Source organism: Phallusia mammillata, chromosome 3, assembly GCF_965637545.1.
Source record: "Phallusia mammillata chromosome 3, kaPhaMamm4.hap1.1, whole genome shotgun sequence".
NCBI classification, from domain to species: Eukaryota; Metazoa; Chordata; class Ascidiacea; order Phlebobranchia; family Ascidiidae; genus Phallusia; species Phallusia mammillata.
Genome location: NC_137254.1, coordinates 17784671 through 17799968, shown reverse-complemented (window position 1 = coordinate 17799968; position 15298 = coordinate 17784671). Strand labels below are relative to the sequence as shown.

At 36.6% G+C, this 15298-nt stretch overlaps 1 protein-coding gene, 1 long non-coding RNA gene and 1 pseudogene across 3 annotated transcripts; 2 read left to right on the top strand and 1 right to left on the bottom strand.

Moving 5' to 3' along the window:
* Nucleotides 1-769: 769 nt before the first annotated feature.
* On the bottom strand, nt 770-2349 carry LOC145218713 (uncharacterized). The gene is made up of 2 exons (XR_013857701.1): nt 2130-2349; nt 770-2001 (listed from the first exon to the last, which is right to left on the bottom strand). It is a non-coding gene; the product is annotated as an uncharacterized LOC145218713 (long non-coding RNA).
* Nucleotides 2350-3938: 1589 nt separating this feature from the next.
* Nucleotides 3939-5828, top strand: LOC145218711 (lactadherin-like). Of its 2 annotated transcripts, none has more exons than XM_080086120.1 (6): nt 3939-4028; nt 4164-4214; nt 4277-4318; nt 4496-4663; nt 5072-5241; nt 5438-5828. In XM_080086120.1, exons 1-6 carry the CDS (start codon nt 3983-3985, stop codon nt 5573-5575), a joined length of 615 nt encoding a protein of 204 aa, XP_079942246.1. In that variant the 5' UTR covers nt 3939-3982; the 3' UTR covers nt 5576-5828. The 2 variants fall into 2 exon arrangements, with proteins under 2 accessions (XP_079942246.1, XP_079942245.1); XM_080086119.1 differs by having other exon boundaries at nt 4268-4318.
* A 2736-nt stretch (nt 5829-8564) lies between these two features.
* Nucleotides 8565-11817, top strand: LOC145219767 (uncharacterized; annotated as a pseudogene).
* The last annotated feature ends 3481 nt before the right edge of the window (nt 11818-15298 follow it).

Below are 15298 nucleotides of genomic sequence, written 5' to 3'. Positions count from 1 at the left end.
AAACATTTTCTAGTCCTAAAAAATTCCAACATAAAACCAGTGCAATTAAATTCAACACTCTATGCCTTGTATCTATAAATGTTTAAGTCAAACTTAACACCGAGGCAACTTAACAAATGCAATCAAATAGGACCAAGTTGCTTGTAGCAGATAAAGAAGTGCAGTTGCCAACAACCACTCTTATCCAAAGCACACTATTTCAGGATTGAGTGCTGTATCATTGTAGGACATTTATTGTTGCCGCATGGAAGTATGCTTAAGCCTCAGCATTTTCGACGATGTTTGTGTCATTATTAATTTGATCATGAACATATCATAACTCAATAGAACAATCTTCACAAGAGATTGTATATATTTATGTATATTTTCTAAAAAAAAGAACCTCTACATTGCCAAAACTATCAAACTTCGGAAAGGATAGACTACAGAAAAAGTCTGGCTGACCTTACACAAGCATTTCAAAATTTATGTGTAACGTATAATTGGGGTCTTAAAAAAGTTATTTCAGATTGACGCAGTGCATTCCAAAAATGTTTTAATCTGTATGTATTGTCTCAAAAGATTATGAAAAGTATTGTTACATTTTAAAGATCTGTTAACTTGTGAAACTAATATGTGCAACTTGTTTCATATTGGTGATAAAATGAGATTAATGTTTGTTTAATAAAAATGAAATGGTTTTGGATATTTGTGGAAAGTAAAGACAACAAATTAAAATTGACTGCTTGCTTATGGTTAAACACTATGCCTGCCTTTTTTAAAGTCATCATTATGCTTGCCATTTTCCAGTTTATTAATTACACATATACGACCACAAGACTCACGAAGGCAGTGCAATTCGGGAGGCTTATACAGGACACTTTAACGGATACACTGCAGAAAATGAAAAATTTGGTGTACTGGGTAAATTGGTAGTGAACAAAAAGGTTTTTCAGGCCTAAATTTTTTTAATGACAACAAGGTCAAGGCAACCAGTAGTTTTGACACCAATATAAACAACACTAGTTTTTGACAAGATATTAATGTGAGGTTTCCAACATGTTTATACAATCATACTATACCAAAATCTAAAATAGAATGATGGTATTTCATTTTGTTATTTCCAACTATTGACCATGAAAGCTTTCGTTTACACATTTTAAATATCTTTTACAGAACCTCAGGATTTGATACATGTGTTTTGCCCCACCATAACTTAAATGAGTGCTTTTTGGAAGGAGGTGCATAGGCAATTATTGTTCTGTACTTGCCAAAAACAATTTTAGGACAGATTGGAGAGGTCAACAAATCAACTGACGTGGGCCTATATGCTATTAAAAAAACTAAATGCAAAAAATAGCACCCACAAACACTTGGTTACAAGAAAATAACACAGCATTTGAACTGGGTATTTGTATAATCCAAAGGTTGTTAACAACAAAAGATGTCAACTCATTACAGAATTGATAGTACACTGCAAAAAATAATGGCTCACTATTGAGCCATAAGGACCAACCTTTAACTGTACTGACTCATTTTTCCCTTATTTTTTGACTGGAAATGAGCCGAAACCATTTTTAATTTTCAGCCAACAAACTTTTAATGTGAAAGTAGAAACATGGCTCATTACAAGCCGATACTGGATTGATATAAGCCATGTTTAAAAAGATTTTTAAAATGGGCCATTCCAAACCATTTTTGGCTTGAATTCAGCCTTTTTTATTTTTTGGCTTCATAGCTAGCTAATTTTTTTTGCAGTGTAAGATTATACTGCTGATCACTGTAAACATTTTGGAAGTTTAAGCAGTATGTTGATTTCAGATATTTATGTCATTTAAAGTATGGTAAGTGATGGTGATTATAGGTCTCTATAGCCATACAGCCTTTTAAAAGTAGCTTTAAATATAAAAGACCAGCCCTCATTGTTGCCATTACATGCAAGCATTGCATTTTAGTAAACATGAACACTTCTATCTTGCTGCTTGCTTTATCCGCGCTGTTGTTTTCACGATGCGATGGTATCTAAAACAAAATTGCATATATTTCTCTGAAAGTAGCCTGTGTGCTGCTGTGCATAATATCAGTAATTTTACAAAGAGAAAAATATAATCAGTCTAGTTTATTGCAATACATTATATACTGGTCATTACCTGCACTTTTGTACTGAATGCTTCCATTTTCGCCATATTTTCAAAATAAAGTATTATTTTGACTTGAAAAAGCAGTGACGACCTTACAACATCAAAAATACGCAAAGTAAACCACTACGCAACGGCCTACGTGACGTAACGAAAGTCCGCAAAAATCCGTCCCTCTGATTGGTTAAAAAAGCCCCATATGCGAAATAGATTACATTTTGGAAATATGCGCACGGTGGCGGTCACCGTGGAAATTTTGGTTAGTTCGTAGCGGTATCGTACCAAATATTGTCATTTTTGAAGAAAATTGGAAACAATTTTGATTTTAAACAAACATGCTGGCGATAGAGCCACAAAATGTGGCTTAAAACTGCAACCTGTTTTGGTTAGTGCTTTGTTTATGACGTCAAACACACAATTGTCTGCCAGTGAACGGGCCATTGTTGTGTACAGTGCAATTCTGTTGTAATAAATGGTTAAACTTGACGAAACATTTTTTAAACGTTGCTAAACCAACGATAAAAGTTACAGCAACGTGTTGCATCATACATACGGTATGTGTTTTTCTGATTTTGACGAACGTTGCATTCTATAGAAAGTTTGGTTGGCTTTGAATTTGAGTTCTTGTGGTTGCACGCATTAGTGACGTCACATGAAGTTACGTCATATTTTATGTCCGCCACCTAGCATTTTTGTAAAACTCGGTGCCTATGGGTAAGCGGGTCCGAAATCGGGCCCCAAATGAGCCCTTTTACAAATAACATTGGAAAAGGCCCGAAAATAGGTTTGGTGTACCTAGAGGAAATTTCGACACATGTGGCACAGTGTAAAGCTGGGGCGTGCAACTGTTTATCGCAGTGGGCCACAACTTACACTTTAAATAATGCTGGGGGCCAGACAATAAAGCAACACATAGATTTTTAAACAGCTTATTGAATAGCAAAGCGCATGGACACAATCAAGTTACTCTTTGAGTACTTTTTAATCAATAGGATATGTGCTAACCTTTTCGTTGGATAAATATCAATAATTTTACTGCACCTATAAATCACGTTACTGAATTATTGCTAGAAAGGCAGTTCTGTCATAATGCACACTATGATGCAACAATGGGAATATGTCGTCACAGTGTATAAAACCTTATTACGGTGTGACGTTGTACAAAGTCAAAAATACCAGTAATTGTGTATAAATAGCAACATTCCATGCTCTAACGGTAAAAAGTATACATAATTAATAGAGCATTGGTAGTCTGCGCGGGCCACGCAAATAGGTGCCGCGGGCCGTATGTTGCACGCCCCTGGTGTAAAGTAAGGTCCAAACCAAGCCTGTTTCAAAAATGTGCGATTGACACTGATGTTTGGGAAACGCCAGAACGAAATATCACGAGCAATTCTGCAACGGCAGTTAGTGTCTTTATAATTTATACTGTTCTTGTGGACGTTCGGTGAATTCCAAGGTGTTTATAACCGCGCATGTAGGATATGGAAATGTGTGATTGACGTTACCGCTTGCGAAACGACAAAACCACATTTTTTTACAAACAACAACTGATGAAATTTATTATTCAGCGTACTCAAATAAAATAAAACGCAATTTCGGCAAACTCCATAATTTTTTAAGCTGTTTGGAGAGGATATAGAGGAGTTTTAGTTATGTTTCATTTAGTTTATGCCTCTTTGCGATTCACTTTTAAAAAATCAACTCTTGCTTTTCTCATTTACAGAGGCAGTATTTTTTTAATTGCTCAATTAATTTCAGTTGTAAAATAATCCATTTGAACGACTGTAAATAACTAGCCGTTTACGTTTTGCAGGATACTGTGTAGCCACGTTGAATTTCAAACCATCATTCAAGTTTTCAAAATGCTTAAAGAAGTTGTAGTTCTACTGGCAGTCATAGTCTTGTGCAGTAAGTTAATTTTTTGTTGAATTCAAACTGTACAATTACCAGGTGTTGTAAGTAATACGGTTATAATCTGTATCCACTTTCGTTTCGATTCTCAGCACCTACTTTAACACTTAGTTCAATTCAAATACGTTCCAGGCGGATGTAGATCTGCAAGCAGGTGTTGTGATCGCAATGATTGTGGAAAAGGTTGGTCTTAAATTGAATTTGTTAAAATATTTGATTTAAATGATTCTACTTAGTTTCTACAGAAAACAAGGAGTTTGGCAAGATAAATATCCAGGCCAATAGAGGTAAAACATGTAGCGGAGAAAATATGTTTTGTAGCACACAATTTGTGAAAAATGTACCAAAAATGCGATAACAAACATTAACGATTTCTTGTAGTTTGTAATTTTTCAATTTTTTGAAAAAGCAATTGTAAATTAATTAAAAAAGGATTCCACACATAACATACCAGACATTTTTAGATTCTTCGTGCAAGTTGGGACTGGAGACACATTATATTCCCGACAGTGCTATAACAGCATCGACTTATTGGCGACCAGATTTGGACGATCAACATAGCCAAAAGTGGGGAAGACTTGATCAATCGTTTATTCCCCATGTTTCGGTTGGATCGTGGTGTGCGGCAACAAGTCAGTAAAGCGTATGATAGTTGATGTTGTGATTAAACTGACTATAAATTTGTGTGGAAGTGAACAATAAACACGTCCTTTGATAAATAAAGAAAGAAAACAGCAAATAAATATGAAAATGAATAAATAAATACAATATGGAAGGTAAACTGTTTTTCGTTGATGTTGGTAAACTCTTGGAGATAGAACTCAGTAAACCACCTTAGGGATACCAAAAATTAAAACGTTTGTCAAAACAACAGGGTAAAATTTTAAAAAATTAGTTTTTTTTCCAAATCAACTTTTAGGCTGTTTTTTACTTGACATGATGGTTTGCCCTGCTTAAGGATATCATTATTGGGCATTCTTCAATCGTTCATTTGCATGAAAATATGCATTTGCGAAATCAATATTGCTTTTGATCCGCAGATAATGGTAATCAATGGATTCAAGTAATCTTAGGAAAAGCTACAACAATTACTGGGGTCATTACCCAGGGACGTGCTAACCTTGATCAGTGGGTGACAGAATTCAAAGTGTCGTATTTCGATTCCGATCGGACTTGGAAAAATGTGAGCGACAATTCAGGAACGACAAAAGTGAGAAAAAACTGATGTTTTTTAACAACATATTTGGACTTTTTGGATTTTGCTGGATTGAGAAACGTTCAGCCTAATCTACTCAACACTCTGTTAAAAGTTCGCCTAAAATGTATAAAATTGCATTGTATTATCCGCAAAGCCGTAAAAACCAGTATTTGACAGTATTTTTTTAGTTTATTGGATTTTTCCACAGCTGTTTAGTGGCAACTGGGACCAGAAAAGCCCGGTTACCAACATGTTTCATCAACCAATTATCGCCCACAAACTTCGAGTTTACCCCACCAAGTGGCACAACCATATCTCACTGCGCCACGAATACTTGACATGCTAAAACGGATTTTGGAATGGATCGTCATTGTGAAAAAATAGCATTTAGTTTTCATCAGCTACAGATTTACACGTAATTCACTATCATTAAATGTCGTTTTATGAAAGTAACAGCTGTTCCTGTTCGTCGTAGTTACAATAAACACTTCATGATTGTGTGTCACCGATTTTAGTCAAATAATGCACACTTCATATCTAAAGCAAATATTTTTGCACAAAACCAAGCTAAATTCTTTAGTGTAGTGTAACCATATTTGTTAATGCCATTCCCTGACAAATTTATCTCAGATGCGATAAACTTTTTTGCTATCCAAACACTTCTATTGCGGAATAAATTTAGAATATTTGAAAGTACATTTTTAAACATTAACGTTAATGGAAACGAAAAGTATCACAGAACTACCACAAAATATGTTGCAAGAAAATTGAAAGAGGGCTAAAGTAGTTTATAAAGCTCTTCTGGCAAATGTATTTTTGTTCCGAATGTAGGGCTAATATAGACTACGTATAAATCTGTTTTAAACGGTACTCTATACTGAGAGTATTTGAACTGAACAGTATCTGACCCTTCAACAGGCAGCATGGTCATCGACGATCACCGTTTATTTAATTTATTAACAGAGAATGGAAAGTATTTTCAAAGCCACGAAATCAGTCGATATAAATCTTGGAATATATATTTCGCCTAATGGCATGTTCACTTCCTATATAAACCACAAAATAAAACATCGATAAAAGGATTAAAAGTAAAAACACAACAAAACAAAGTGAGACGAAAACGCTGAACTTAAAACAAAACACAGGAGACATTGTTAACACTGCCGATTTAAAATTGGTTTGACAAGCAACGTTTGACAAGCTGCCCCAACTGCGGGTCACGTCTTATCTGTCAGGCGCGCACGTCAACGTTTGGACCGATGCAGACAAAAACAGACGAAACACCGGGCAATAGAGAATAGACAACAAAAAAAGAATAGAAACCGAACAATCGTTTGTAAAACAAATACAACAGGACGAACAAAACTTGACTACACGCCACAACCGATGCGATTGGCGATTTGCTTTGCATTCCGTCTTTGTCTGATATTTGCGAACCCCTTGCCTCTGTTTTTATCTGCATCTTTGTGCCCAAAGCGTTGACGTGCGCGCCTGCCTGACAGATAAGACGTGATCACACACAAAATATCCACAAAAAACAAAATATTTTCCAATAAAAAATTTTGATTCCTTTATGATTATTGCCGATAAACCGTCCGCAATCCGGCCGTGTCATAACACAAGTTCTACGGAGATTTTTGCTTTAAGTAGGTTGAACCTTATTTTATTTGTTGTAATGCATGATCATATTTGGCATTTCAATTAGATTTTACCAGCTAGAAATCTTGTCATTTGCTTCTTTAATTGATTTAATGTTCTATAATAATTTATTCGTTGTATAAAAATTTGTTTGTTTACTTCTAGACCAATAATTTTTAACCTTTTTTCATCAAGGGGCACATTTTAGCAACCAAATGAAACTTTTGACCCACTTTCAAAAATGTCCATATTTATTTAAAAATCATCAGAATAAACTCCCACTTTGGAAAAAGAGAACGGGTCTAATCAGTGGAGGCTCGTGCCTAACATTTCTGGGGGTGCTGCTCCAAATCTTAGCCTTCATTGGACAAATGTTGGCAATTAATAGAAAAGTCACATTTCTAGTTTTCTAGCCATTGTTTTTTTGCAGAAAAACAAGCAATACAAATCTTAATTAGCAACTCCATTCTGACGTAATTTTGGATTACGTGTGAACAGCAGACGGTATCATTTGTGGATTTTGTTCACTTGCACAGCGACAGACCAAACTCAATAACATGCAATAATAATGTGGCACAAAAGCATACGTGACACAGACTCGAAACGAAGCCGTTGTAAATACGGTAAAACACAACAACAATACACAGAAGAAAATTGTTAATCAGTTAAACGAGTCGAAAAAGGTCGAAGTATTTCAGTTGGACAACATTTAAGAAAAACTGGTTCTAACAATGACTACTAACTAACACACTTGCTATTCAGTCATTAGTATGGCCTTGTTTCATATAAGTAACTTCAACATATTCTATAACACTTTGCACATTATCGCCACGTAAAAAATAGCCATAAAACTTTTTATTGGTATCATAGCTCAGTGTTTCCCAACCTATGGGTCGCGACCCAAAGTTGGGTCGCCTGAACATTCTGTTGGGTCGCTTGTTTTAGTGCGAATAAGAGCATCTGCTTGATTTCGCCTTGTAGCGTGTTTTTTACATATATATATTTCCCAAGGCTTTAAATTGTTGCCCAACAATAATTTTATCACAACTTGTAATGATGGTTAAAACTGTTTGTGACGTCATAAAGTGATGTGTTAGCTCACAGTTGGGCGTTGTCTGGCCAATAATAATTCGATTCAGCTCCAAGTTCGGGCTAAATGGAAATGTTTGGTCGAAAAAACAACACTATTCGTTCGTTATAAGACTATTGATTTGCTAAACTTGCGTAGTGATTTTCAACCAGCTTTCCAAATTTACAGACAAAGATACAACTAAAAAAAACATGTCCATGGGTCGCGAGAAACCACTAAACAAAATTTTGATGAGTATTTGGGTCGCGTTAAAAAAAGGTTGGGAACCACTGTCATAGCTGACGAATTTAACAACCACATTACATTTGTGTCAGAACTTTTGTTTCGTTGTGCTTCCTTTTTACAACCATAATGGATCACAAAGTTATAGTTTGGGCAAAATAATTGATAGCTTCTTCCTTTTCAAACGACAATTAACAAACTGTTTTTTTTTCTATTTAGTGCTAGCACTGCAAGTGCAAGTCTTTTGGAAATAATGGTGTTCCTTAGAAATGTTTGCATCATTTTCAGTGTTGAAAAGAACTGTTTTGCCTTTGAGGGACTCATAGAAGTTCCTAGTTAACTGGCTTTTTTCAAAAAGTTTCAGTAACTTTTCTATCAATAGGATATGCTTGGTGGTCACTACTATCTCCTCTGTTGCTTTGATCTGAACTTGGATGATAAAATTCTTTTGTTAAAAGGACTAAATTTTGCACCAACACCTAGGCTAGGTGGACAGAAAACATTGAATCACAAGAATGGCTAACCGCAATGAGCTATATCCGAAGAATTGAGTCCATTTTTTTCGCAGATTGCAACAATGAAGAAGATCGTATTAATGAAGTTCCACCAAAGTTAAAGTTGCAAAAGTTTACTAGACCCTCAAGAGACCAGCTAAACGATACAACAATAGCTTATACTGAAGGAGCGATGGCTAAAATGAGAAACCTCGGCATGTCTGTAAAGCGTCAATATCGCGATAGAAACAACCTGGTTCCAGTTATGAGAAAAAGCTTTGTTAAGTTGAGAAATATGGTGAAACGGAAACAAACAGTTATTTGCAATGCTGACAAAGATGGGAAGATTGTAGTCCTTAACCACGCGGACTATGACCTCATCATGAAACGTGAATTGGAAAATTTTGTCTGGACCGTCCGCCGAATATTTCTCCATTTTCCACACAGCTTACGCGTATCCACTATTTAAGACGCATAAGCTACTGGAAGAACATCTGCAAACAATCAAAGCAATAGATATTCCTATTCGGCTCCTACAAGCGGCAGGTCAAATAACAACTTTCAGAGTTACAGCATTTCTAGAATATCTACTTAAACCTGTAAGTGTGAACTACTGCAAATCTGCAGTGGATGGAAACTGCCAAGACACTAAGCACTACCTACAAAGCCTTGCAATATGGGAATCAAGTTTGAAAGAAACTCAACCATTACATCTTGTTGTTGCCGCAGATGTAACAGCCCTACATCCAAACCTTCGCCGCGACTTGGTAAAGCAAGCGTTATCAGCAGCTTTAAACACACACACCAATTTTAGCGTCAAAGGAAGAATTCTACTTACTCAACTTGTTATGTTCTGCTTGAGTAATGCAGTGACTGAGTTTAAGGATGCTTACTATAAGCAAACTAGCGGCATTGTCACAGGCGACAACCATTCAGTTTCGGTTGCAAACATTGCCGTTCATTGCATCGTTCAGTCACTCAGGGATGTGATATGTGGCACTCATCTTTTCAAAAGGTACATAGATGACATATTATGGATATCTTCTGGAAGCAAAAATACTAAACAAATACAAACTTCACTTAAAAAGGGATTTGAAAACTACGGTCTGACACCAAGGGCGTCCGCAGGTTTTCGGTTAGGGGGGGTCAAAGTGGGTTCACTGTGCCCTTTCGGCCGGATGCAAAATTTTCTTGAAAATTTGACCATTACACCATCCAGACAATTTATCATTTTTATCAGTGTTTACATTTCTACGGATTTTTATCAAAATTGGCCAGAGCACAAATTATCAGAGTTATATACTCGTTTTACTGCATACTATTATCGTGCTCAAGTGAACTTTGCGCAAGGTGTAATATATACATTTGGGGTAATAATGCACTTTGTTTTGTCATAACTGTGTGGTTTCCGCAGCGACCGACTGCTAGTAGTTCCAAGAAGAGATAGTAAATAAAGGTAAGAACAGAGAAAAAGAAGCATTTCAATTACGCGATGGTATTTAATTGGGAGTCTACAATGTTTAAAACCATACACAGAAAAAAGTTATGAGTTGTGATTATATCAACAGCAAATTTGAAAATTACCGATTGTTCAAATAGCTTAGTTTCAATCTGGCAAGGACTGGTAGAAGTGTGGCAAGCTGTAAATGCAGTTTACCAGTAGCCTATATGTAGTGATTTGACATTTGCAGTGATGAGCCTAAAAAGATTTGAGCATTCTGCACTAAATCCCATCAATTATTCTGATATCTACGAACCACAAATCACCATATAACTGCATTTGTCAGTAAACTAAAGAAATTGAACAGCAAGCGTATGATTATGTGGATATCGATGTATCCACAGAGTAAAAAGTTTTTCGGTTAAGAACTGTCTCGTTCTTTCGTGGGTATCAACAAAAAAGAACGTTGCCTATTGATAACGGAAATAGTTTTATTTTTGGAAAATGTTTAAAATTACCCCCTCTCCCAATCTTTTGATAGATTTGCGCCACGCTCTGATATATATCAAAAACATTTATTGGAAGTGTATCCAAACTTATTGTTCGAATTTTGCTGCAGTTTTTTTTCATTTTTCATCCAACAATTTTCCAGGGGGGGTCAGCTGCCCCTATATGCGGACGCCCATGTCTGACACTCACATTTAGGAAAGTGTCAACTGAGGAGGAAGGCAAGGCTTTGGAGTTTCTTGACGTAGACCACATCACAACAAAGAGTTCACCTAAAGGTTTTACAACAAGGGACTACATCAAACCAACTGCAGAAGGACGTAGTTTTCTAAACGGACAATCACACCACCCGCCGTCGGTTTTTAAATCGATAGTTTTTGGCGAAGAGATTCGCATGCGTCGATTAAACGAATTAGACCAAGATTACCGTAACAGTCTTAACAGAGTGAAGGAGAAGTGCATCCTTTCTGGGTTTCATCAAGGAATGACTAAAGACATGCTACACATCGCAGAGGGTTGGAAAGAAAGGTTTGGGCCGAAAGACAAAACTAGACCTCGCAATCGAATTGTTTGGGCTACGGTATTCCCTTCTTGTGTTTTACTGACTCAAAAAGAGAAAGCTATGGAACCTTTGGCTTTCTATTACATACAAAAGGCCGCCCACACTGGCACACTTTGTTACGAACTTCAAAGCTTTGTCCATCAGTAACTCAGGCAATGACAACAGAACAAGCTCTTCAAGTCCATGCGGAAAATGTGCACTATGTGGCAATTTTGGTAATCACCAAACTATGGTAGGCTATACCACCGTTTTAAAAACGCCCACAGGCAGTATACAACTTCGACAAAATTTAACTTGTCGCAACTACGGCATTTATGTGGCCGCTTGCTACAAGTGCGGCAAGCAATATGTTGGTCAAACCAAGACCAAGTTTTCCACACGGTGGAATACCCATCGCACTACTTGGAAAACGTTCGACTGCTCGGCAAACAATGACCGAGCTGCGCTACTGCGCTACTGTGCGGAGAACCATAGTGCGATATTAAAGCACAAACCGCAAATCCACATGTGTTTTTACGTCGTGTTCGTGCAAATGCCTCCACCAAATCTTTTAGATATTTTTTAAGACAAATGGCTCAACAAAATCACGGCCGAAATTAACATCAAAAAAGTGATTTTGCCGCGCGCGAGGTAATTGCATCTTTGTGTTTCTAAGCCCTCAATGTTTTGTTTTTTTCGCCTAGAGGTTAATTTACTTTCCTCCGTGTGTTTTCAAAGGCTTATCAGTTTTATCACGTCTCCTTTTCTCTTCTTTCCTCGTTTCGCTTGTGGCCACTCGCCAGTTGTGGTTTGCCTCTGTGTTTCACAGTGGTTTAATTTGTACAGTTTTTAAAACATATTTTATAACTATTTTATTTTTCACAACTTTTTTTCGACAGCCTACTACATGTTTGCTTTTTGCAGAAACTGATGATGCCTATTTATTAAAGCGAAATATATATTTCTGTTACTAAAAGAAACGATTTATGCGTTTATCTGTTTTTATGAAACAGTCCAATTTTATACTGATCAGAAGCAAGAATCTTCTTTCATACATTTTATTGTCTGCGGGAGATTCGTTAAATAACAAAACTGTTTCAGCTCTGTAGAATGTTCATTCTTAAGAAATATTTCCTGTGAAGCAATTTAGCAGCTACTGTTTAGAGAAACAGTACATGCTCATTATGTCAATACACAAGATTACACTTGGTGACAAATACTGTCCACATGGTGTGTTAAGAAACCAAAACTTGAAATTTTCATCACTAAGGTATTTCAAAATTCTAGTTGCTTCTGCAATTGTTTGTTCTGCACTCGACATTGCCTGAATTTTAGTGAGGCATTTAACTCCACAGTCACAAAGCTGTTTTTCTCTTTGTTGGCATTCAACACTAAAACTGAGTATTTCTTGTTGTTGCTTATTTCTGCATGACATATTTGGAATAGCTGATGATCCCATTTTTCTCAAAACTTTTTATGCAGACTTTTATTATAAAGGTTAATTGTGACTTTCCAAGGTGTTGGATGACCTTTTTTTTCAAGGTGTTAGATACACTTTTTAATTTAATGATAACTGCAAAAACTGAAGCTCACTTACAGTCATCTTAAAAAGTCACGACTAACCTTCAAACAAATAAATTAAAAGATGGCAAAATAATTATTTACCAGTATTCACTGCCGACCTTAACAATATAGCAAACGGGTTTGGCTTTGGAGCACTGTAGACCAGGAACGGACAACACAACTGCAGGCCGGTTCACACGCTACGTGATTGGTGGAGCTGCGCGAGCCGCAGCACCCTGTCGCTTATTTCGCCCGGCTATAGCTTTTCCAAATGCGCATGCGCACAACTGCAATCGTCACGAAACTGGAGTAGCAGTTCCACCAACATATTAATGCCATAAATTTTTTAAGAAAAAAATGCCGATTGAGGCGAAAATTGTACTGATAAAAATTATACTTAAGAATGAAAAAATAAGTGTAATGAAAGTTATCTGTAATATTGTGGCAGGAATATTGAGTAAAAATATCTTTGGGGTGCTGCAGCACCCCAGCACGAGTCGACCCTTGGACTAAGAAGCTTGCTGGTGTGTTCGGTTTTCATTATTGAAATATTTTTTTTACAACACGCTGAGACGCTTCACCTACTACAAGTGTTTTGATGCTTTGACGTTCGTTTGCCCATGAGGTGCTGTGGTACTTTCATTGAATTATCTTCTATACTGCATAGTGGCGTGATAAAGCATTTGTTTTCTATCGTTTTGTCAAAATGGAAAACGAAATAACTTCAAATGGTTTGACTGATTAATTGCTTTCAGATGTTTTTATTTAGTTATTGCTGACAAACAATTTTACTGTTTATCAAAAGCCTTCGCGACCCCTAGAAAAAAGGCAAGCGACCTCGCAACCTGCCGGGTAAAATCCACTGCTTAGAAGACTGTCGTTGGTCATTGTAGATTTAATCAGCTCGTATTTCCTTTGAGCTTTTGAGCAGGATATACATCAACTGGCTGGGTCTTCTACTTTTATTTTCATCAAACTATCTTGCAACTTGATATTAAACACATCTTGCATTTCTAGCTTCTGCTATCACTGGGCCTGAGGCAAAAGAAATTTCATGTTGGCCGGAAAACCTTTTTTTGTACTTTTGACAGTCTTCAGGTGTTTTAAAATATTCGCAAATATGCTGGTTAAAATTCACACAAAGAAGGTTGAGAACAATTTGGTTTAAGAATAATTTGTTGTGCACACGAATTCGTGAAAGAGTTGAGACGACCAGCAGGGGCGGTAGAGACACGTAAATACAGTGCTGTTTTTTAAGAGATTTGGGAAACGTGAGGTTGACGAATAATCATTAATGTACTTATAAAATCTCTGGCGAAAAAAAAACACAACATCGTATAATGTCCCAAACACAACTAAACTTCTATCTGCAAATTGTACTCATCAAATTGACTCTACGCGTGTTTTTTTTGTTGATTAAACTCCACAATCTAAAAGGCAACTGGCTTTTCATGCTTAAGTTTGAATAAAGCTGATTTGATTCGGGCCGGATTTCACACACGGCTAAATATGTTTAGTTAAATATCTAAGCCATGTTTTTAGGAGATTGTTTGTAGTTTATCACAGTAATCTAGTCAAACGCGAAACAAAGTGCATTCAATGATCGTTTTATTTATGTTTTTGTAAGATTTTTTTGTTGATCTTGTGTAAAACTAATTTCTTTCATTTAACGATTCAGTGGTGGCTCCTGTGGGGGCGATCGCATTCCCTAGAATATGCTGTGGTGCAAAAATGCCTGCAGCAGTGTCAGAAACAGGGAAAAACTTGACGTGTTTATCACAGCGTCGTGTTGTTTGTCTCAGACATCGCATTTTTATTGCTACAACGACATTCTTATTGTCTGGCCACGGTATGTCTTTGCACTGGTACTGCCATCTGCTAGAAATAGGGCAAGAGTGAGTGTTATAAGATTATGTTCTTTGACGTTATGTAAACATGGGCAATTGCCCAGTTGAGTGATCAATTGTTGTATATGTGAAACCGCCCGTTCGTTGGTTTACCCTTTAAGAGATTATGATGACAAAACTAATTTTTATTATTATCACTTCATTTTGCAAACATGGCAACGTAATACGTACTTACATTTGCACCCCAAAGCAAATTCAATTTACTCCAGGTTTGGAAAATAAAGACTTTTAAGTAAAGAAAATCAACAAATCTTAAGCAACATATCAAAAATATCATTAAAAACAAAACGCCAGTCAAATGACGTTAAAAATGCTCTAACTCCTGACTTGAACGATAACAACGTCGTAACTGTTTTTGGTCTAGGAAATTGTGCGTTGATTTTGCAACTAATAAAAGTCAAATGCGGCATACAACTCGAAACCGCCACCAGGGCGCGCCTTTTGGGCGATTTGTTACATATCACACCTCGCACTACGCATAACTTAATACGAAATTGGAGCGCAATAATGCATAGGGTGGCAGATTTGCCTTCCTCAACGCGTCATTAAGCTCACATGGAAAGTGTTACCACGCATGATGAAATGTGACGACCCGTTTCTTTGAACGATAGATCTGCCACCTTACTTTTGCTATTTACCTCATGTTAATATTGGATATGTGACTGT